The 22,662-nt window shown below is 36.7% G+C and overlaps 1 protein-coding gene across 1 annotated transcript; it reads right to left on the bottom strand.

The window, feature by feature from the left end:
* Positions 1–4,302: 4,302 nt before the first annotated feature.
* LOC114057301 (cytosolic beta-glucosidase-like) lies at positions 4,303–14,929 on the bottom strand. Its single transcript, XM_027883380.1, is given in 3 exon segments — positions 4,303–4,322; positions 10,411–10,638; positions 14,806–14,929. Coding segments are annotated over 3 exon segments (372 nt in total).
* Between the last annotated feature and the right edge of the window lie 7,733 nt (positions 14,930–22,662).

The following is a 22,662-nucleotide window of genomic DNA, read 5'->3' as shown; positions in this document are numbered from 1 at the left end:
TGTGAAAAAAATGAGGTCTAAACTTTCAGTAATAAGAAAATACTGCTACAAAGTGGCAATTTCTATTGTCTGAGGTGTTCTCATACATTTTTCCTAAGAAATTATATGTGGCTGTTCTTGTCATGACAGGAACTTATAATACTGGCATTTAACTGGAATTTTATGGAATTTTACTTGTGTATTCTGGACTTTTTAAAACTATGTTAAAACCTGATAAAAATATTGTCCTATCCTTTCTATATCTTTATGATTTAAAGTATTTCTTAGTTTATTTTGTTTGGGTTGGTTTGGGTTTTTAAAAGCTTTGAATCCCTTGTAGTATTCACAATAAATTCAGCTTGATTTTAATGCTTCTGCAGTGACTACTGCAAAGCTTCTTAACTTTTACACTATAATGCAGTCAATGTATTTATAGTTCTTGAAAATGTCACATGGCAATGTTATGCCAGGGACAGCACATCTCAGAGCCTCCTTAATATGTCTGCATTGTTGTATTCTATTTGTAGAGGCAGTTTTGTCAGTGGCAATGAAGAAACAGAGCTGCTGCTGCAGCTCCTTCAATAACACTCAAGCTTATAGTTGACCCGAGGGGCTCACATTATGACATCCATATTTAATTTAACAATAAATCATATTTTCATGGACTACAGTATTGCATTATAATCTCACTGTTTTATGTGCATGGGAATGCAGCAAAAGCAGGCTTGTACGTATCTACAACACAGACTAAATGGTTAGTTCATGAGAGCAAGGTCAAAGTGTACAGTGATGACAGTATATGAAAGGTTTTATAACAATTCTAAGAAGTCTGAGGGAAAAAGAATACAAAAAGCTATCCAGAAGGGACCACATTTAACTTAAAGTTCAATTTTTTAAAATCTTCCTTAACTGCACCACCTTGCTCACTGTCAGTTTTAGTTCTGCTCTGCACTTCCCATTGCAGTCAGCATTCTCTGTATCTCATTTTCTCTTCTGCTTCATTCAAGCATATTTAAGGAGAAAATTCACACCATCTGAATCTTAAGCTTTACCCATCCTTTTCTGCTCACAATCATTTCTCCTATTTGCCCTGCATCCTTTACTGCTGACCTTCTAGCTGACTCCAAATTAAATGTTCATATGTTTCCTATTTACTTCCAAATCTAGTCCTGCTTGTTCACATTTATTCTTGCTCATCTCTCTCTTATTTGCCTCTGCTCATATCACATCACATCATCCTCAACTTCTTTACTTTCTATTTCTACTAACTTCCAGTGCTACTTCTTGCAGCCCTCTGCAACCTAAAACTTATTTAATTCCTTCTTCCCTCCCCATCAGCATTATTAATAATCTTCTACCAGCCAGACTATGAAATACCTTCATTGCTTTTCTCCATCAGCTGCCTCTGGCAATAGTTTACCCGTATTTGCACCGCTCTCCTTCATTGACTTTATGAAACTACATTATCTCTTTTAGAAGATTCCACTTTTCAAAACTAAATACTTTCAACTACTTTTTTTTTTTGGCAGCATTGATCTTTGGTCTAGATGTCATCCTTAAAATAAATTACATAAAATTAAGGAAGAGCAACTGTAGAAAAAAACCATTTGACTACTCTGACCTATGTCCTCTCTTTACCTCTCATCCAGCTTTTTGCTCATCATCTCTTCATGCATTGTATCTAAATTAGATTTTCAGTTCCTTGGGGTAAGAAGACATCACTTTCACTTATCTGTGAAGCACCATGCATGCTTATATCTCTGTAGAGGAGCTAAATATGTATATCCACATTTATTAAAACATTGGTGCTTTTATCTATTCATATATTACAGAAGCAACATGGCAGCAGTTGTACCCATCTATAATAGCAATGATGTGATTTATAGTAGCTGCATGAGTTTTGCTCTCTGTTTCCTACTTTGTATTTATATTGCTCTTTCTGGTCTTGCTAACTAACTAAAAAACAAAATCTCAGTTTTCTGTGACAGCATAGGGGTAACATACAGAAGTTTTACTACTTATCCGTATCACAGTCTTAGGTGAAGGATGATGTACCAACTCAGGACTGCTCTTGCCCTCCAATATCTTGCAATTTAAATAGTCCTGATGACAATAAAAACATTAGAAATTTTGAACATGTAGCTTGACAGCTGTTGTAGCATCTGATTTTCAGGCTAGTAGAGCATAGCTCTTTCTAAAATGCAAGATCTTGAAAAGGGAAGATCCCTATTATTTTGAAAATTTTGGCTGTCAAAACTAACATAATTAGTGTAAAAATGTATCCTAAAAGCTAGGAAGGTTTTTAATGAAAAAAAAGAAGATAAAATGGGGATACTATCAATCCAATACAACATACTACAATATTTCTATTAACAAGTGCAGTAACAAACAGTAGATATACTCTCCTTTGTAGTGAAATGTATTTATTTCTTAGTTAGTCAAAAAAAAAATAAGTAGACATATCCAAATCCCTCAACAGAATCCCTGAAATCCCCTGTCATAACTCAGAGCCTGTTGCATGAATGAACCAGCACTAATAATTTCAAAAGTTAGCTCAAAAGATAAGGACTTACTGTAGAGTAGACATTGAATGCAAAGCAATTAAACTGTTCTGCTTCATGTAACACTTAATAAATGGTTAAGCATTTAGGCACTGAATAGAGTGAACATCTTTGGGTATCCTGCTTTGCATCAATCTGAGCTGAAAACTTGAAATGAGTTGCTCATTCCTGGGTCAGTACATACAGAGTGGCCTTGACAACAGAATAGCAGGGAAGAAGTTATATGGGGATAATGTTACTGAAATTTCTTCATAAAGTGCCTTACAGCTGATGGACTTAATAGCTATATTATCTTTGCATAGAGGGACCTGTTTCAGCCAGCATTCCACCATGTTTTCTCAGTGAATAAAATGATAAAGATCAATCCAACTAATTTTGAACTGCATGTATAACTAAACTTGTGTAAAATTGCACTAGTAACAGTCAGACCACATACATGTTTAAAAGCTTTGTTGGACTGAACAAATAGTAAAGCTTAATTTTACTCAACTCTTGATCTCCCAATAAGCATCTACCTCCAAGCTAGTCCCCTTCATTCCTTGCTATGCATAAAGAGAACAGAGTCAACAAATTCATCGAAGTGGGCTTCATCAGAACTACCCTAAATGTTTACCTCAGGATAAGCCATTGTACACTCTAAAACACTGTAAAAAAACCTAGGTTTGGTAAATGAATTTCATTTCATCAACTACTGAGAATCCAGTGTTTGTTCATTTCTTTACGTCTTCAAAGAAAGTCCAGATATCTTGCCCACAAAATTATAAGAAAAACTCCTTGATAAAACTGCTAATGACAACTATTAATCTCCAGACATGGGGCCAGATATGGTACAGCCTCAGAAGTGCACTCCTAAGACAACTGGTAGCTGGCCCATTTGCTTCAGATACAAACAGGCCCTACCAGTTGGTTTCAGTGTCAGAAAACAGTCCTTTGCATCTTCTACTTAGTTGTAGAAAAAAATATAATTGGCATGGATGACAAGTGTAAATTGCAACTTTAAACATAAAGGAAGATAGAAAGGTAGCTTTTAAGTGAACATTTTAACAAAAAAGTAAGGATAAAATAAAGAATATAAGTAGCAAAAGTAAAAGAAAAAAAGCATGACAATGGAAAAATGGCTACAAAAAAACTATTGAACTATGATATGACATTCATGATTGTGATCACTTCGGACAAATACAACAGGGATGCTGTTATCTAAATGAACAGGCATCTTAAAGTACATTTCCTTGGATATATAGTGAGAAGATCTACTTTCTGTAAATTACCTTAGAGAATACTACCAATGGAAGGAAGGTAAGGAAGGAATTTCTAGAAGATTAGAAAATGGACCAATATAAAAAGGTAAAGCATAAAACCAGAGCTTTACCAATGTTGACCACACTGACATAAAGGCAGAAGATGAGTTATAATGACTTAATGGCCCTGTACAGAAACAATTTGTTACACAGACCTCACTGTGTGTAGGAGGTTGTATTGTGTAAGGATATTATAAGATGCAGGTTAGGTTTTTAGATACCCACAATTTTACATCCTTCACAATGAGAAGCATGAATGATAAGCACTTCTGAATGTGGTTGCTTTGCTCAATGAAGAACTTGACCTTACAAAACTGAGTTTAGAAATTATGTATATGTGGAGCACCTTTTCATTTGTTTCTACACGAAGACAGGGGGGACAGGATTAAAACTATTTGCTTTCCTTTCAGCTAAACATTTTTTCCAATCATATCACTTTACTCTGATTTACATACGTTTTAGCTTCAAGAATCATTGGTCATTGCTGAATAAAAATAAGCACAAAGTAAAATTATATTAACTTTGCGCAGTTAATCTTTCATAATTTTAAATGTCACCTTTTAAAATTTCCTGTAAAATCAGCCTGAAGTACTCCCATCGTTGACTGTTATCAAGTAGAGCAGGGTCACTTTGGGAAAATCCATTCTCAGTGATGTAAATTATAGGGTTATTATATGTATCCTAGAACAAGAGAGCAGAAGTTTTATTCAGAACAGATGTAAGAAAGCCCATAAAATCAGATGCATTACCCTCTATCTTTTCTAAGCTACAAACTAAAACTAGTTTTCACCAAATTGCACTGACCCTATTAACTTAATTTTCCATGAACTGACCTTTTATGACTAACAATGGAAAAGCAAAACTGTGCAAATATCCATGAAGACAGTGAAATGACTTATTTTAATGAGAAGACTAAAATATCTTTTCTACATTAGCATCTGCTTATTGTCACTGCTCCTTAACCCCTTGGTACTGGCAGTCACCACACGTCCCATTGCCAGGAGTAGATGCATGCCAGGAAAGCCTTACTGCTGGCACCAGAAAGATCATTTCTGTAGTTCAAAAGATGACATAACAGTGGTGTGTCATTTCAAATGGTACAACTGCTATCGAGTAAAAAGGCAACAGGAAAACCCTAAGGTTCCTACTCTTTATAGGCAACATGCAAAAATTAAATTATGAATCCCAAGGTGACTTGTTTATTTATATCTTATACAATGTCTTTTGCCATTGAGATGGGCTCCTCAGAAATCTTCAACAGAATTCATACAGAATTCTGAGTTCAGAGCTATAGTAACAAATCTATAGTCTTTTCTCCAAATACCTTACCACAACTGCACCAGGGTTTAGCATGAGATTTTTATACTTTATAATCTGCCTTATAAGCTCTGGTACCAATACTGGGGCTATACCTTTTCCACAATGACCTATAGCAACAACATAAGGCCCATTAGTAATGATCACTCAGTCTCCAAATGTTCTGAAGCAATAATTAACACGAATATGGATGGCTGCAATGAGCTTTCCAGATCTCCAGTCTCCTCTGTTTTCTAAGGATAGAGGTAAGTCAAAGTGATACAGGAAGCAGGATGCCATTTCCCAGGTTATTAATAGGTTTGCATTAATAATTGACTCCTGAAAATATTAAAGGAAACAAAAAAGGGTTAATAGTAACTTTATTACATTTTATCATTTAAAGAAACCTCACTGCATATTTTCTCTGTTATAAGATGCAAATATTCCCTCTCAACTGCATGCTGACTGCAGTTACAAGACCCCAGAGTTGGCAAAAATGCTCTGCACACAAAATCTTCCAACCAGGCACATAAAATGAAATGAGGATGCAAATTTTCAAAATAGATCAGTGGACAGCAACTCCCCAAGAGAAACGTAATTCTGATGGGTGCTGGTCACATGAAAATATAATCCTTTCGTTTAAATGCCTGAATGGCAGCCTGACTGCATGTGCAAGATACAAGAGTGTTAGAAAAAGCCTGATGCTTGAGTGCATTACAGGTAGGCAGATTTGTTCTAATGAAAACATTTCTCTCCTTGAGAACTGTGTCTTTTAAAGAGTTTAATGCCACACTGAGCAAGGTAGCTAAGCTGATCTTTTACAATTTGAACTTGGTTAGCTGGATTAGCTGTTTTCTCTAGAATATTCTATTCTCCATCACCGTACCAGCATTAAGACAAAGATACAGTCACGTATTCAACGTTTTGCAGTGGTGTGAATTCAAAAGTTCCCTCATTAGATCTATATGATAATTAAAGCTTTTCATTGTGTTCTACTAGATTTTAGATGGAGTTTCAGGCACTGGTTTCTTTAGCCATCAACTGGAATGGCTTGGCAATAGTTTATCAGAGAAATCATCTCTCATCCTTTTACACTGCCACTGCTGCAGACTGCTCAGTCCCTCTAACTGCAAGAAGGAATTAGCTCACCTCTCTGAAAGCTCATGACTTCCAACCTTTCTTGTCCCCTCTTGCTAAGACAGAGATCAACTTTAATTTCCTGGATGTGTCGTTAAAGCTAGCCAGCACTGGGGATGTATTTCTAGAGGCTTAAAAGGAATTCACCTTCTGTTCAGATTTAGCAGTGCCTGACATGAATATGTTTCCTAAAGGACTATTTTTATGCTGCTAAGAGGTCACTGTAAGTTTAAATATCAGGATACTTTAAGCCCTCAAATAGGCATTTTTGATTTTGCTTACATCCCAACACAACTGTATTGCTTTTAAGCCTTTTGAAAACACTAGATATTGAAATACACATCATAAGCTCTGGTTCAAAGAGTATCAATTAGCTTGCTCTTTAACTTGAACTATCTGGTTTAGTGCTGTAATTGGAAAAGGCCAACAGTGGCTTTGAATTATTATTTGTTAAGCTAAGAGGCTCTAGCCAGGAATAGGTCTCTATCATGCTGGTGGAATGTAGAAATCAGTCAGCCTTTGCTTCAGAGACTTGAGCTGAATATACTTGAGCTGAATATACCAAAGTGTTTGATAACCTCAGAAACCTAAAATTCATAATGTTTTTGTGGGTCTTAGTCTACCATATATCGTAATAAGTCATAGGTGCTTATGAAATATGTATCCCAAGGTCTTGCTGTACTGAAACACAGAACTGAGAAAGGTCTACAGAAGAAAAAGCACAGCAAAAAGGAGAAGGAGGAGGAGTAAGTTGGAAGTTAATAAAATACACGCTTAGGAGGCTCTGTATGGCTTAGATCATTATTCTTAACAGTTTCTGAACCAAAAATTTGTATAATCCAAAGAAGGAAATTTGTTCTATACTTTTACTATATATTTCCTGGTATTTTCAAGTTCAGTTTACTGTGTATTGGTGTTTAAAAATGCCAACGCAGAACACCATACTACTTTCTTCCTAAAAGGATATATTGGACTTCAACCCTACTTCAAATGATTGATCTTAAGGATTTCTGCCAAATAGCTTCTGCCAAACAGTAATCAGTTATGAACACCAGATTTAGACAGTGCCTTGTCCTAAACAAACAAGTGCATACACATCCCTAAGCACAGCAAGACTCAATAAGAATGTTTACAAAGTAATTCACAATAAATGTCACAGGTAGTTTGCTTTTCCTTTTGAATGCAGCACCAAAAAACTTTTGAGGAAATATATGCGTGTGCCTGAGCACGCACCCACGTAAAGAGAAAGGAATATACCAGAATTCTAAATTTTGAAAAGTGAATTCTTACCATTTGCAAGAGCAATTAGCAGCAAATACATTTTTTTACTGGAGCTTTTGAATGGGAACCCATTTGACCTCAGTGGGACTAGATGTGTGTTAACTCTTTGCTAGTGGGACTACACATTTGACTACATAAATTTAAACTGTGAAAAAAGAAATCCTTTGCTGGTACACGATCCTCTTCTACCATACTGAGAGGAATGCTTACCTAGAGGACACTAGCATTTCTCATTCTAATTTTCAGATTATAAATTATACAGTACAATTTATAACATTTAAGTGCAACCAGCTATCATTTATTTTTTACATCTCAATTAAACACCAATATTGAAGAAGATTTATGCTTTTTGATAGGAAATGAAGAGAAATAGAACTGCATCTCTGAAAAATGTGAATGTCAAGTCAATTTTCCAGATTGTCTCATACCTTCCAGAGTAGGCTGATTTAGTTTCTCTGGCTGTATCTGCAGGTCAGGCAGAAGCAGAAATATGGAAGAAAACATTTTTCAGAGAAAGTGTGTTTATAACGGTTTTGTGGAGATATTGCAAAATTTGGGAATTAGAGATATTAAGGACCACTTTGTCACTGGAAAGTGAAGGATGTTCTTTTCTCCTTTCTGTCATCTTCTCTTCCCATCCTGATTCCCCATCTTCATGTTGAAGTGAGGCATAACATCAAATTCTCACAGACTCAATACCCCCATGTCTACAACACCCGTCTTTTTCTGCACCAACCTCTAATGTTTAGCAGCTCACTTGTTCTGGACAGAGCACCTTTTAGGGTAAAAGTAATTGTACAGAAATACTTTTAAAACTTGGTGTAAGCTTGAGCCTAAAACCTGACATGCCTTAGGAACAATACATCTACAAGATCACTCTTCTAAAAGACCTTACCTCCACTAACTTAGAAACAGTGGTTTTAAAGGTTTTCAAATGTCCTACATCTTAGGTGTGAAATTGGTAGTGATTCAGCTGGTGTGAATGATTTTATTTGAAAGGACATAGCTTTAAGCTTTCTAATTTTTCACATGCTCTTTGTAAAAATGTTTATATAGAAGATGATGGCCTTTCCATGCTATGCAGTTACAATTGCTTCAACAGATCACTGCACAAGAGAAGTGAACTCCTGCCTAATGAAAGCTGGCCTACTTGGAGTTCCGCCAATGCCCTTTCGTTAAATGTAAAGTTCATAATATTAATCAGGCAACTGCTTATACTGGGGATCAAGTGAACATTTTCTGAAATTAAAGCTGAGTTTTGTTAAAATGTTAGCTTTCCTTGCAAAGTGCATACAGAATGTCTGCTTGCTATCTCCCAGTCTGACAACTAAGTAACAAAGCCCACTGAGTCGGGAGCTTGGTGGGGTTTTACAGTGCCTGCAGCCCCAGCTGAAAGAATATCAGCACAGCAAAGAAACCACAGCGACTCAGCCAAATTTAAATTCAACACACCACAAAAAGCGTTCCTAGGGAATGGCAAGCTATGCCAGTGAAAGCAGGCCACATATTGTAAATTTTGGTGGCAAAGAAAAGGTTTCCATTCAAGCCTCTCTGGGATACTGGCACGGTTTTTGCAATCAGGCTCCGCAGGAAAAAATGGCTGGTTGGTCTGTTTACAGCAGATTTACCAGCCTCCCTTTCTGAAATGTTTAAACAAAGGCTCCTCCACTCTCTGGTGAAAACCCTAATCTGCAGGACGCAGAGGATAGGCTGCTGTCTACTGAACAGCCAAGCTCTACATGACCAAAATTCTGGAAAAAATATTGCTTCTGCTAGTAACAACCTAGCACAGATAAGGATAACCTAAAGAACATTTGCTAAGAAGTCTTATGCCTTGTAGCCTTGCAATCTTCAAAACAGGAAAAGAATTTCCAATCCAAATACTACCCTAGAAGTATAACGATATATATCTTCTTGGTAGAACTGAGGTGCAGAAGAGTAGGAGGCAGGAGTGAGATTCAGAGGTTCATCCAAATACACTTTGCTTTTTTTCTCCTCGGAACATTATCCTCCCAGCATACAGGAGACCTCAGCCAACTATTTTGATTCTCACATCCTGGCTGGTTCAGCTTCAGTTGCTTTTATTCTTCACAATTCTCTTTATTTCTACTTTCTTTCATTCCCTGTGTTTTGTAGGAACAACTGCCTTTTCCTATCTTTTCCTAGTGAGTGACCTTAATCTCTCCCCTAGTCCACACCAATGGAATTAAAATAAATGAATCAGAAGTGAAACAAATTTTCTAGCAATCTGACTGGCTTATTTATGGTCTGTATCCCTTTGCATATTTACACTGCCTGCTGAGATTGTGAAAACTCTTCAGAGCAGGGTCTGGCTTCTGTTTGTTAGAGAACTAAGTTCCTATCTGAGTCTGAAGAATCCTCTCTAATTTGCTGAAGAAAAATGTCTGTGAAAAGTACGTCCCTCAGTGCAAAATAATCAATGTGAAGTTCAGTACATTAGAGTATACTGATAAGCTATCTAAACGCACTTGCCAAATAGGATAACTTGTCTATTGTAAGTCATCCAAAAATATTCTCATGGCTAGGATCCCGGTAAGTATAAACATTCTGATGAAGCAAAATGATTTAGAGTTACAATTAAAAAAACTGAAGTAAGCAAAAAGATACATAGGAAACATAATAATAATCCTATCCCAAAAGATTTTGTTATCCAAGGGGATCTACAATATTAATTAGTAAGTTGTTGCAAACCTATAAAAAATCATCCCATAATTACTCTGAAAAAAAGTTGCAATTTCAAAGCTACACTGCAGAATAGCATACTGGATTAATTATGCCAGACTGCAGCAATAACCTTGAATTAAAGCTGCAACCTTCTATTTTTAAGAAACAATTGCCTTTCTGGTTGATGAAACCTGTCGTCCCATCAGGTAACAGACGTGACCAGGAAAGAGAAAAGCGATAATGAGTCAATCCAAGCTGTTTGATACATTTCAAATCTTCTTCCCACAGAGTGTAGCTGCCACAAGCTACATCACCAGTCTGGTTCTTGAAAACTCGATCTCCTCCCTGATGGGTGAATATGTCCCAGACATTAGGGCCCTTTCCATCTGCATTCTAGCCTTCTGCTTGAAGAACAAAACTTGGTCATTACACTTTTGACATCAAAAGACATATGTTGCATGTAAATATTTATCACAAAGTAGGCACAAACCCCTAAAAATCCCATGGGCAAAATAAGCAGTATTCCCTCCCCACTCCTTACTTTATTTAAAGTAACTAGGAACTTTCAAGCATTGATACATATTTGCATTAGGGTTTGCATTTATTAATATTTTTGCTTGCTGCTAACTATTTGAAAATCCTGTTTTAAAAATCATTCAGAGTTGTAACACTTTTTATGGTTCCTTAGCCAAAAATCAGATGTTTGCCACTCTTAAGATATTGCAGGTTTTCACAAAGGGAATTTTCTAATGTAACTTCCATCCATAAATGTAAAAGATCAGTCCGTATCAAAGAAAGCCTTTAGGGTATGAGAAATACATCCACAAATAGGCACTTATGGCTTTCGGGATGTCCTTTGAAAAGCTTGACAGTTTGCTAAAAAGAAAGAAATGCCATTATGAGCCATGGCCCTAGGCATATACAAGTTGAATTAATAACACAGCTCTGCAAAACTTCTGCTTTTTGTTTAGCCAGACATTCACACAAATGAATTTTGAATGCTCAAAACCACTGCACCATTTTCCCTAAACTTTCAGAGTTTTGGGAAATTTCTTCACAATTCTAAAATTGAAATAGATGTATTACCTTTAAAATATTCAAAATTTAGTTGTTGTCTGACATTTAAAAACATATAGTATTTAATCCAAATAAATGCACCTTTTTTTCATTGCAAGTTTCTTTGTCTTTCCAGAGCAATGCTGTGGATAAGAAAAATATTTCATTTTTTTTATGTGGAGAGCTCTGTGAACTTACTGTTTACTCTGTAAACCCCTGCAAAGTGTGTTTTAATCATAAAATCGCAATTAACCTCAAAATGATCAACCTCATTTACCGCCAAGATTTTTCAGAGTTCCAGTGAATGCATGGTTCCAGATTACTCTTTAAAATCTAAAATGATACTGTGTGTTAAAATTATGTATGAATTAAATATCAGTTGAGTTGTAAGATTAATACCTATATAATAGCTACGTATCAATCTTCAATAAAAGTGTTTTAATAATCAATTAGTATCATAGAAATTAGAGATGGAGGAGAACTATTAGGAGGTCATTGAGTCCATCCCCTGCCAACACAAGATTGCTCCCTTAAGTATATTCAGTACTTAATACACATCTGTCTTATTAAATCTAAGTTTAATGCAAGGTTAAGCATATTGAAGACACTTAATTTAAATCGTTACTAAAATCTGTAATATCATTTCTATATCCTAGCTTTTCAAAGATCATTGTCACATTTCATGATCTTTACAGACTTTTATTGCAGCACACGAGCACTGATACATCTATATTTGGTTGGTCAGTAAATTAAACTTTACATGGGACAACCTTCAAAGTAGGTCACATTTTAGATCCAGACAGTTCAAGTTCCTCTTAATCTCAGAATTTATCACAGACTTTGTGCTCTCTCTGTATGCTCCTTGGAAAAATACAGTACTAAAAGTTTTCTATATCCTGCATCTGACTTCAAACATGACTACTGAAATAAATAGTCATTTGAGAGAAGTGCAGGAAATAACAAATAACAGTAATTCTTTGGTGGTACCTAGAATTTAGAAGCCTCTAAGAGCAGGCTTTTTGCACCATATCAGTATGATACAGCTCTTTTTTTTCACTATTGTTGGAGTTAAGGAAAGCCAAAAGCTGCCATAACGGGCAGCTAACACAGCTTCATTTAAGAACCATCACCTAGAGCAGATGCTCAATGATTTCTTTGTACCTGCCTGCCTTCCTCCAGCAAAGGAGATGGGAGGGAGGGGGAAAGGCATTTGATTTTCAGCAGAGTATACAGTGCTACTCCAGTGGTCATTAGCCACTACAAAGGCCTGACAGGGGCTGTAGCAAACAGACCCACTTTCAAGCATTCCTCATACTGTTCGAAGAACCTCTCTGTACAGCGCTGAGTATCTGAGCTACCTAAATAAAGAGTAGGAAGGAATTCAGCCAAGGCAACAGAAAGCTCTACATACACTAACACATCCTGCTGAGCCTCAATTAGTCTGCACACAGCTCTCTCCGCTTCAGTGAACCAAGCTTACCCCTCTAAGTATGCTCAGAAACCTCCATGCTACACAGCACTTCATAGTGTAGACATAACCAGAGTTTTAGTGTGCATTGGGGCCAGGAAAGAACAGTGAAAAGGAACTGATTTTACATTTAAAACACTTAGGTGAGACTTAGATACCAAATCAGCACATGAAATGAATAATATAAATTAACATGATACATGTTCCCCATTCCCTGCAATTATTACAACACAACAAAATAGAGTGCTTTTCCATTTAAATGCTAGTAAAGCAGGAATATTACTGACCAGAGTGTGTAAGTTTTCATGCACTTTTCAAAGTACACTTCCTTCTAATTCATTTGTACTTTCACCTCTTGGAGTGAAATTTTCTTGGCCTGGTCTCTGACCGAAAAGTGAAATTTTTTTAATGCAGTTTGACTATTTGGCATATGAAAGAAGTGAAGAAAACCACTTTTAACATTACAAGAATTTATTGCAACTTTTCCCTCTCAAAAAAAAAAAAAAAAATCAAGCAGAGAGTTGAAATTTAGCATAGAAATGGCCCTCAGTAAGAAGAAGTGCTTTTGAGTGTTCTGGTGCAAATTGATTTTGATTTGACTGAGTCATGAACCTTTGAAATCTGCACTTTGAGCATGCAGAGTACAATTGGTATGATTTTTTAGCGCTTTGAAATATACAGAGTGGAGAAGGTTGTGCTGTGCATAAATACATAGCTGACAGTAAAAAATAAAGTAGCCTGTCAGCCCTTGCCTCATCTACTGTGTATCTTGTGATATGTGCAGGAACTGAGTTTGGACTCTACGAGAACTATTGCTTCAATCATGCTGCCTCTAAGTCAGAAGCTGAACAGCCTCCAAAGCTTTCAGGAGAAGGAATTCCCTGTTGAGTTTCTTACTTCTGCAAGAAAAGGGTCATTTGAGTAGTGTCTAGACCATATTATAGATTTATTTTTTTTTTTTACGTTTTTCCCACTCAGAAGCCTTAAGAAAGCTCATTAAAAATACATTAAGAGAACATTAAAGTTGCACATCTAGACACTCAAAAGGCAGGAAATTATAATGTCATTCTATATGCACACACAATTCACATTTTAAAAATTAGTTAGTAGAGCTGTGTGAATTGCAGGACTCCAGTTACAATCTGGCCCAGAATATTGATTTCCTGGGAACAGCGAGCTGTGCAGTCTATTAGTGAAGTGAACTGAGCTCGTTAAAAGGTACTGAGCATGGGCAAGTGCTCTCAATTTCAGCAATAACCAAGAACTAAAGGCTACATCCTCAAAGACAATTTAGTATCCACAACTTCCATTTAGGTGCGGAAATCAATGGGATTTAAGTGCCTGCATGCTGCAGGGCACAATATGAGAAAATCAGGCCTATATGTATTTTGAAGATTTCTAAAGACACATTTAGGAAAAGATAAAATTTGGAGGGGTTATGGCTGTGAGTGTCCCTGTGTTTCCATATTTATGTGTTTCCATTCCCTAACCTGCAGCACCTTCTCATATTGAGTTTAACAAATCACTTTATCAGCCCCTCTATTCAGTTGGGAACATGACACATGTCCCTGGGGGATGATCTTCACAGATCCAACTGTTAAACTCTCAGTTAATTGTTTTTCATAATCTTTGGAGATTAATTTCTAACCAAAGATTTCTTGTGAGTACCAATGTCTGATGAGGCAATTCTCCTGTCCAGTCCCAGAATAGCCAATAGTAATCTACCTAAATTAGCTCTACAGAAAGGAAATGTGCAAGAAATAGTTGAAAAATTAATTATATCTGCTTTTTTCTACCCTGCTTTCAATAGCTAGTGAAGGGTTCCTCCTTCATTTCCTTTACCTAGCCACATTTCTGAGATTTGAAACATCCTTTACACTCTTCTTACTGCTCAAGTCAGAAGTGTTTAAATAGAAGTGCTCCATGATTTGCATCAGATGTAGTGTCTACATAACGAGGCAAAGATCAAACACTCTCCTTCCGGGATCCAGACTTTTCATTCACTTGAAACTTCCTTAACACTTTGACAGCTAAAAATTGACACCTTCAATTTGATATGCTGCTGTAGCTTCACCCCAAGCAAATCCAACTGGAAAAGCAATATCCTCTGGCACCAGTTGCAGAGGACAGGTGAATACACAGCAGTATGTGTGCTGTGGAGATGCCATCTTCTTTTGCAGACAACGCTTTCTGGCTTGATCGCTCTTCCACCTGTTACTAGCCAATTCTAAACTGAAGACAAAAATAAACCCTGTGCAGCTTCACACACTGAAGGGTAAGCCATGCACTTTGCGTATCTCAGGATTAAAGCAGAGAGGTTCAGTGAGTTACTAGTGAAAGTGGAAAAGGCAGCAGTGGAAAAGCTCAGGGTGGTCACGGTAAAAGGGCTCCTCCTAGTACAAAGCATTAGTACACAGAACAGAACCCTGTTTCCTTTCACTTCGCTCTCACCTCCCACCTCCCATAAAAAGGACTTTGCGGACCCTCTACTCAACATAATTCCTTTAGTCACCAGGCAAAAAATAATTTCCTCCTCTTCCAGTAAGCTTCAAAATCCAGCAACCCTTCTTCTTTTCTGGCACCAAAATTATTTTTCTTCTCTTTCCCACCACCAAAAAAACTTGCCTGCAGTGGCTGAGAAAGGATGTTTTAGCCATTATGTGTTTCGTAGGGGAAACCAATGAGTAGAAGAGCAAGATTTGTATGGGAGTACAGACAGAAAAGCCATCTTTCTCCTTCTTTAAAACCCCGTGGATGCTCATTTTTTCAGAGCAGCAATGACAACCTTATGGCATGTGTGCCAGAATCAGCATCTGCAAAACAGCCCTCAGGTCTCTTCCTCTACCTTCTGTCAATGCTGTTACTGCTCTCCTGTCAGCAGGCTGAAAAGAGAGCAGCAGCAGGAGGAGAGTCAGGTAACAAGTGAGATGGGTTGAAAGTAGCTTACTGTCCCCTCCCAGAAAACGGCAACACCTGGCACACTAGATGGCACTACTGCAATTTTTTTTTTTTTTTTTTTTACTTACTGGAGCTTTCCTGCATTTATTATACCATTACATTCACACTGGTTTTGCCAAGGTCAGTATCTGCACATATTGGACTGCTAGGCTGTAATGTATGGCCAGTAGTATTTTTTATTCTTTACTCCACTTGCACCTTCTTGATTTTGAAATCTTTCTGGGTGAGGACCTACTTCCGCTAAGCATTTTACATGTAACTGACACTTTCTCTGATAATGAAAAAAATAAACCTTAAGATACACAGAGAAGCCACTGTTTAAGTCAATGCACATACTTTTGCCAGAAATGCACACAATAAAAGAGCCAACTTCTTAGCAAAAAAAATCCTTTGTGCAGATGCAGAAAAGCTGATTTAATTCCAAAATGCACATTGCAGAACCAGACAGTGCAGATGCAATGCAAAATAAATCGGGCTTTCACAGCAGGCAAGTATTTCCTCAAGTGTCTTTCAAAGGAAAGGTAAAAGCACCTTGAATACAAAGGAACAAAGGGGGAAATGAGGTACAACTTACTAACTTATTCCCAAAACACATGCTGACACATGGTCTAGACAAACATACAGATCCCTCACATGTATTATACAGACAACCAAAAACCAATGCAATGAACTAGTTAATGTTTTCTGGTTGAATCACCCTCCTCAGGCTTTCATCTGCAAGGTAAGGACAGTTTACAGTAAAACTCATCAGGGACATCTTAAATCATGACTAATAAGTATTAATGAACCAGAGTAATAATGCTTATTTTTTACATCATTAAATGTTACTAGGCACCTTTGAAAATGGGACATTAAATCTTTTCCCAGAGAATAATACAATTCAATTTCACAATAGATATAATAAACATCTAACTCAATAAGAGGGGGGAGAGGGGCAGAAAGGAGATAGTAGCAATAAAAATCCAATAAAAAGTTTTATAAAAATGCTTAACCATAAAAACAAGGCTAAAAAGTGTCACTGCTGATTCCCTATCAGGAATCAACAGAGACAGAGATGGGCTTTAGGAGAGATTGAGTAGGAGGAAAATATTCCATAAGCAGTCTGGGGAAGAGTGAACAAAATTTGCCTCAGAGGTTAAGGCAGATTCACAGTAATGAGATAGCAGGTTATGTCAGATAAGTAGACAGATACTGAAAGATGCACAGCTTCAAAATTCAGAGAAGCTGCACTTATAGCAACTAAGCTCAAACTTTTCCGGCAACCTAATTTCTACATTTGTGATCCCATTTCTGATTGTATTTCTAAATTCATGAACCTGCTCCTTATTGCAGTAGAGGGGCTTGCAATTATATTTCCATTAGACCCACTGCATGTGATGGCCTCCAGGACGCACCAGCTTTCTGACTATTTTCCCTACATCCAACAAATAACCTGGCCCCAACCTGCATTTCAATATTCATTTCCCATCGTTTTTGTTCAGGACATGTATGTATAAAACTATGAGACCTGTAAGTTCTATCTAGAGTCAATATTTTTCCAGACTAAGTTTAAGGCCTTCACATTTGCAGTGATACAGACTATATGTAACCAAATGAGCTCAAACCAAGTACTCATAATAAAAAACCAAGCAGTTCCTGGGTATCCAAATGTATTTGGACAAAGATTTTTTTTTGGCACTTTGATGAAGAGCAGGAGTAATTGGCTCTGATGCTAAGGGCCGGCAACCTTGCTTTACAAAATTCTAGATATTTTATTAAGGTGAAAGATGAACAGGCTTTGTGTCGGATTATAAGTCATGGGGGTTAATTATTATCAGAGGAATTGCATCTTGAGAAAAGGAGATTTTCCTCACTGAATTGATGTTTCCTAATGATGTATCATAAATATGTTTAATAGTATTTAATACAGAGTTTAGAAATTGAACTTTAAAGGGGTGTTGAAAATTAAAATCTTGTTCCTGAAATTTTATACCGTGCAAGGAACGGCACAAAGATATAGCTTCTTTGGAAGCAAGACTGTATGTCTCTGAAACAACCAAAGATAGAAGTTCATATCTTCTGAGAGTTCTCTTTGTAATTGCTACTCATAAATTTAGCTTCCCTCTCTGGCAACATAATGGAGTTGCTATTGAGAAAACAAATTTACTAAAACACTTTGGAGTCTGCCAGACAAACTTGATTTTTTAATAATAATACAAAATTAATGAATAGAGAGCAGAAGCTATACTGGCATATATCTGAATTTTAGCAGTATACTGTTTTTTTTAGGATATTTTAGCACTGATCCTAAAGTGCTCTCAGTTAAGTTATGGAGACAGTTTCCACCTTCCACCGTGGCTGCAGCAGAGGACTCCTAACTCTGATCCTCTAAATTGAGCCTTAATTAGAAGCCTCTGCTGGATTGTTGATTAGCCTTTCTTCTCCCATCTCCAACGTGTCAAAATTCTGTTCCCAAACTTAAATCAAATTGGAAATGAACTATCATGTTGACTGAAACAAAGGATGATGACAAACTATGAAGGGTAATGATAAACAATAACTTTGAAGGGACACATTTAGTGCAGTACACAAAGATTAGTATTACTTCTGATCTCATTTAATAGCTTCAATAATGAGCTAGAAGAGGGAGTAAATGGTACATTAATGAAATCTGCAGATCTATTAAACTAGGAGGAGCTGAGCACGCTGCTGAAAATGGAGAAATAATTCAAGGGTTCATGGGAAAATTAGAAACACAGGCAGAATATTGCAATGAGATTCCATTTAGAAAACAGATGAATAATATTTGGGTAAAAAATCAACAGATGGTAACAGGTAAAAATCTGGAGAGCTGTAATGCTGGAAGAGATTTAAAATTAAGAACATCAGGAAAACTAGGCAAGAATCTGTAACTGAGCAGTAGATATAAACAGTGAAATTTGGGCAAAACTATTAAAGAAAAAGTAAACAAGTAATGACTCATCTTAAAGCAGCTCTACAACCATCAGTTCTCTTCTGCATATAGCATGGGCACTGGAGAAACAGATTATCAGTCAGATGGTTAGAGACTTTACAGCTATGGATGTTTCTCCTCGAAGAAAATTTAGAAGTAAGCCATCCATATAACAGTGTTGTCCTTCATGAAGTGAATGACATAACAGTGAGCCACTGGCTAAAAGACCATAAAAAAGCCTGAGACTGAAGAAATAAAATATTCTCCCACTGCTTCTGGTAATTGCATCATGCAGCTTGAATATTTTGATATTGCTAAGGAAACTGCCAATGTGATGCCAGCTGCTATAAGCTTTCCAATGTCAGATATATGTATACAATATCTTGGAGAGCTAAAGCTAGTTGTGAGCAAGTTAATTGCAGTGGAGGAGCTCACACAAATTAATCTTGCTGGGAATAATTCTACAGAAACTACAGTGGAGGGTGAAACTAATGTTACATCACTCCCTGTACCAGAGACAATTTTGGCAATTCAGCATGGCAACAGCATTAGGATGTATAGTATGTATGTAAAATGATATTCCATATTGGTCATCAGTCTTCAAAAGTCCTTGGTAGTTCTTGGCTGTGAAGGCAATTGTCCTTTATTGCTGAGTGCCTCCATACAGTATTTTTAAGTGGGCTTGTCCGCTCAGGAGTTTGTCACTGTCAGTATGTTGTGACCCAATAGTGAGTGTGCAGAGAGCAGGGCATTGATCCACAGATTTAAATTTGCACACTTCAGTAGAAAACCTGGCAGAAGCCCTTTCATGTAAAACCATGCTCTATTCATTTATATCTCGGCATGTCCTGCCGTTCCACACTTCTGGAGCATTCATCTTTTAGGGGAATAAGCTTAAAAACAATGAGCCATCATGCAAAAATGTCAGGATAAAAAAAGGAGGATATGTATATATGAAAAACAATACAAAAAGTACCAGAAGCAGAGGTAGACTCCTGGTTCTTTTGAATGCACCCTGTTTGATGAGACAGCACCCTTTCATTGATGTTTCAGGGAGAGCTGTCTACATTTTCTAGAAGTTGGGAGCTTTAGGATGTTTGCAGAGCTACCTACTGGTAAACTTGCTTGATACGATTTTGCCAGGAGAATATCTGCTGTAACTAATCAGATTCACTGCAACAGTTAGACACATCTGAATGATCTTAAACTAAAATTATTAACATTTTTAAAATACAAGGCAAAGTCTTCCACATGTTTGAAAGCAGCATTATTTCCCTACTTATGTGAATAATCTGTAGGCTATTTCACTACACAGCTAAATTTTCAAAATCGTGTACATAGAATCTTCATTGCACATACCAAGTTCTGCTTTAAAACCAGTATGCCCGTTTCTTTCCACTATGTACGCTTCAAAATCCCAGCACCTTATCCAAGGGTTACCTCATTCTGGATCATCATTTAAGTGTCCATATGAATACAAAATCAGAGGTCAAATTTGGTTTGTTTGAAAACATAGGCCCAGTATCTGGTTGATTTGGTGCTTCTGAAACTTCTCCCTTGTTAATAGCTAAATCCCATTTACCCTTAGAAACCTGTCATACTATTTGTCTTTTATTGCAGAAAGATTATACATATCATGCCTATATTATTCTCCCATTCTTACATTCACAACTTACATATTTTCTAGCACAGGAATTGTTTTTCTTACTTCTGACCCCACATGCCATCAACTAGATGTCAGCAGCCACTGCTACCACTGCATTGTCAGGAGACAGAGGTGTGTGCTCATCACATCACATGGTGGGTAAAAAACATTGGTGGGAAGTTTGAATGCTTACATCTAATTACCATTATTATTTATTTTAGCACATTCAAGGAAAGGATTCTGCTCAGACCAATTTTGTATTGGGGATATAGTGACAAAACAAAATGATTTCAACATTTATGATATGTATAAAGTTCTGCAGAGCCTCACAATTTGTTTTCAGAATTAGCTTGAAATAGTGCAACTAGTTTTTATAGCACTGAAACTGTATCTTACATTTTCTTTTTCTTATAGAAATGCTGTCTGTCATGTCACTGACTATGACTAATGACATTCACTATGACTTTAGCAAATATGCTTGAAAAGCTTCTTCCAACAGTCAGGATTAAGAAATCCCATTATATTAGTGCATTTACATAAAATTCACTTCCCTATATCAGCAGTATAGAACTATCTACTATTAAGCAGCAGCACACTATGAGAGACAGTAGCTGATATTACTTTTCAAAAGATTTGTGCTACGCCATTATCCTGTAAGTATTTTTTTCCTTTTGCAAGAAATACTATACATTGTACTCCTTAATTTTATCCTGCAAAATATTAGTGAACACTACTTCTTGCACCTGGAGAGGGAGATAAGTAATATGGCAGTACTTTAATTTGACAAAGTAATTCAAATACCTATTTGAAATTCAGTAAATACAGGTTATTTTTCAAATAACTTGTGTTTTATCTGTCTCTCTCTCTTTAGTCTTCTAAACAGCATTACAGATGTGCAGTGATGTCTTAGGATTATGTTATTCTGGAAATATCACAAAACATGTACCTGACCCTGAAGCTAAACTAATAGAATCAAAAGAAAAAAATTGACACAACTGTTTAGCATAGCTCTCTCTTGCCTGATTTCAATACACAAATAAAAAAAATTATATTAAAGTATATGGTAGGTATAATGGTGCAGCACTGCCTTTTTTACCATTAGAGATTGTCTCCTTAGCAAAGAAGTCACATGAATGAATACAGCATCCCATTCATTTAAGCTCTTTAGATCTTCCCTCATGTTTTAGGTTGGTCCAGAGTAAATTGAACAGTCATATAGTGTAGATGAAATCATACACAGTTTCCCCCTGTGATGAAATACTCCAGACTTTTATAAGCACGCAACAAAATTGTTTAGGGGTAAGCAAGCCTATATTTGTACCCATCTCCTTTGTATCTCTCTTAATTGCCTCTTTCAGACTGAACCAGTGAGTAGACCTGGTGATGATTGTTGTACTAAAGCTTTCGGCTTCTGAGTAATCACTACTGCATGGAAAGCAACATTTAGAGCAATGAGCATGTAGATGTTGGGTGCCATTACACACTGAGCTCTTAGAAATGTTTCTTGTTTCTCACATTCCCATGGAGGTCTGCAGAAAAAATCATGGGTGCTTATGTAAATAGAAGACTATATCATGATCTATGGCATAGGTTGGGATAGAGAGGGCAAAAGCAACCTTTTATTTTGAAAAGTAGATTTTTGTAAATTATCATTATTTTAGCAGAATAAATATAGCAGCATATAAATGTATTTAGAATCTGTCCATTGGTGGTGCTGCTACTCACATCATTTTTCTCTCAGTCTGCACCAAGGCAAGAAGTTGTAGCAACACAAAGCTGTTACCTTTTATGTAGACTATTACTGCAGCTTGTCATTGGTTTCAGTTATTTGTTTCCTTGCCAAAGAGTGAATAACTTTACGCTGAGTTCCAAGTTCTCCAACGGATTGTGTTCTACTGATTATCAATTATTTTTGTACTGCTTCTGGCCTGTATTCATGAACTTAGTGTCAGCTTTGTTTTGTTTTATTTTAACATACATCCTTTGGCAAAAGCAGAAAAATGGCAGGGAAAATTTTTTTGGGCCTCTGAATTCTAGCATGGAGCCTGCTCCATGTCTGTAGAAACAGTCCAATCCAGTTAATGCACAGAAGTTGATAGGGGCTGAAGCTTTTTCAAAGCAGACTGAATCTTTGCCAGATTATACACCCAAAAATTAAGAAGTTCTCCACTGAGCTTATGTGACATGTATTTCTTCCCCAAGGCTTATATTGGGTCCAAATTTAAGGAATCTTAATAGATAGGGAAAGAGAGGTATGCTGACAAGCATGAGTCACTGGTGTCCCAATTCTGATTCACTCCTCACTCAGTGTCTAGAGATGCTAAAGCTATAATGTCTTCTTCCAGCAAAAACCTCATGTTTCAGAC

Source organism: Empidonax traillii, unplaced genomic scaffold (genome assembly GCF_003031625.1).
Source record: "Empidonax traillii isolate 1590-97213 ecotype Southwest subspecies unplaced genomic scaffold, ASM303162v1 scaffold125:size1524877, whole genome shotgun sequence".
Taxonomy (NCBI): domain Eukaryota; kingdom Metazoa; phylum Chordata; class Aves; order Passeriformes; family Tyrannidae; genus Empidonax; species Empidonax traillii.
Note: the sequence above shows the minus strand (reverse complement) of the source record. Positions and strands in the feature narration are given on the sequence as shown.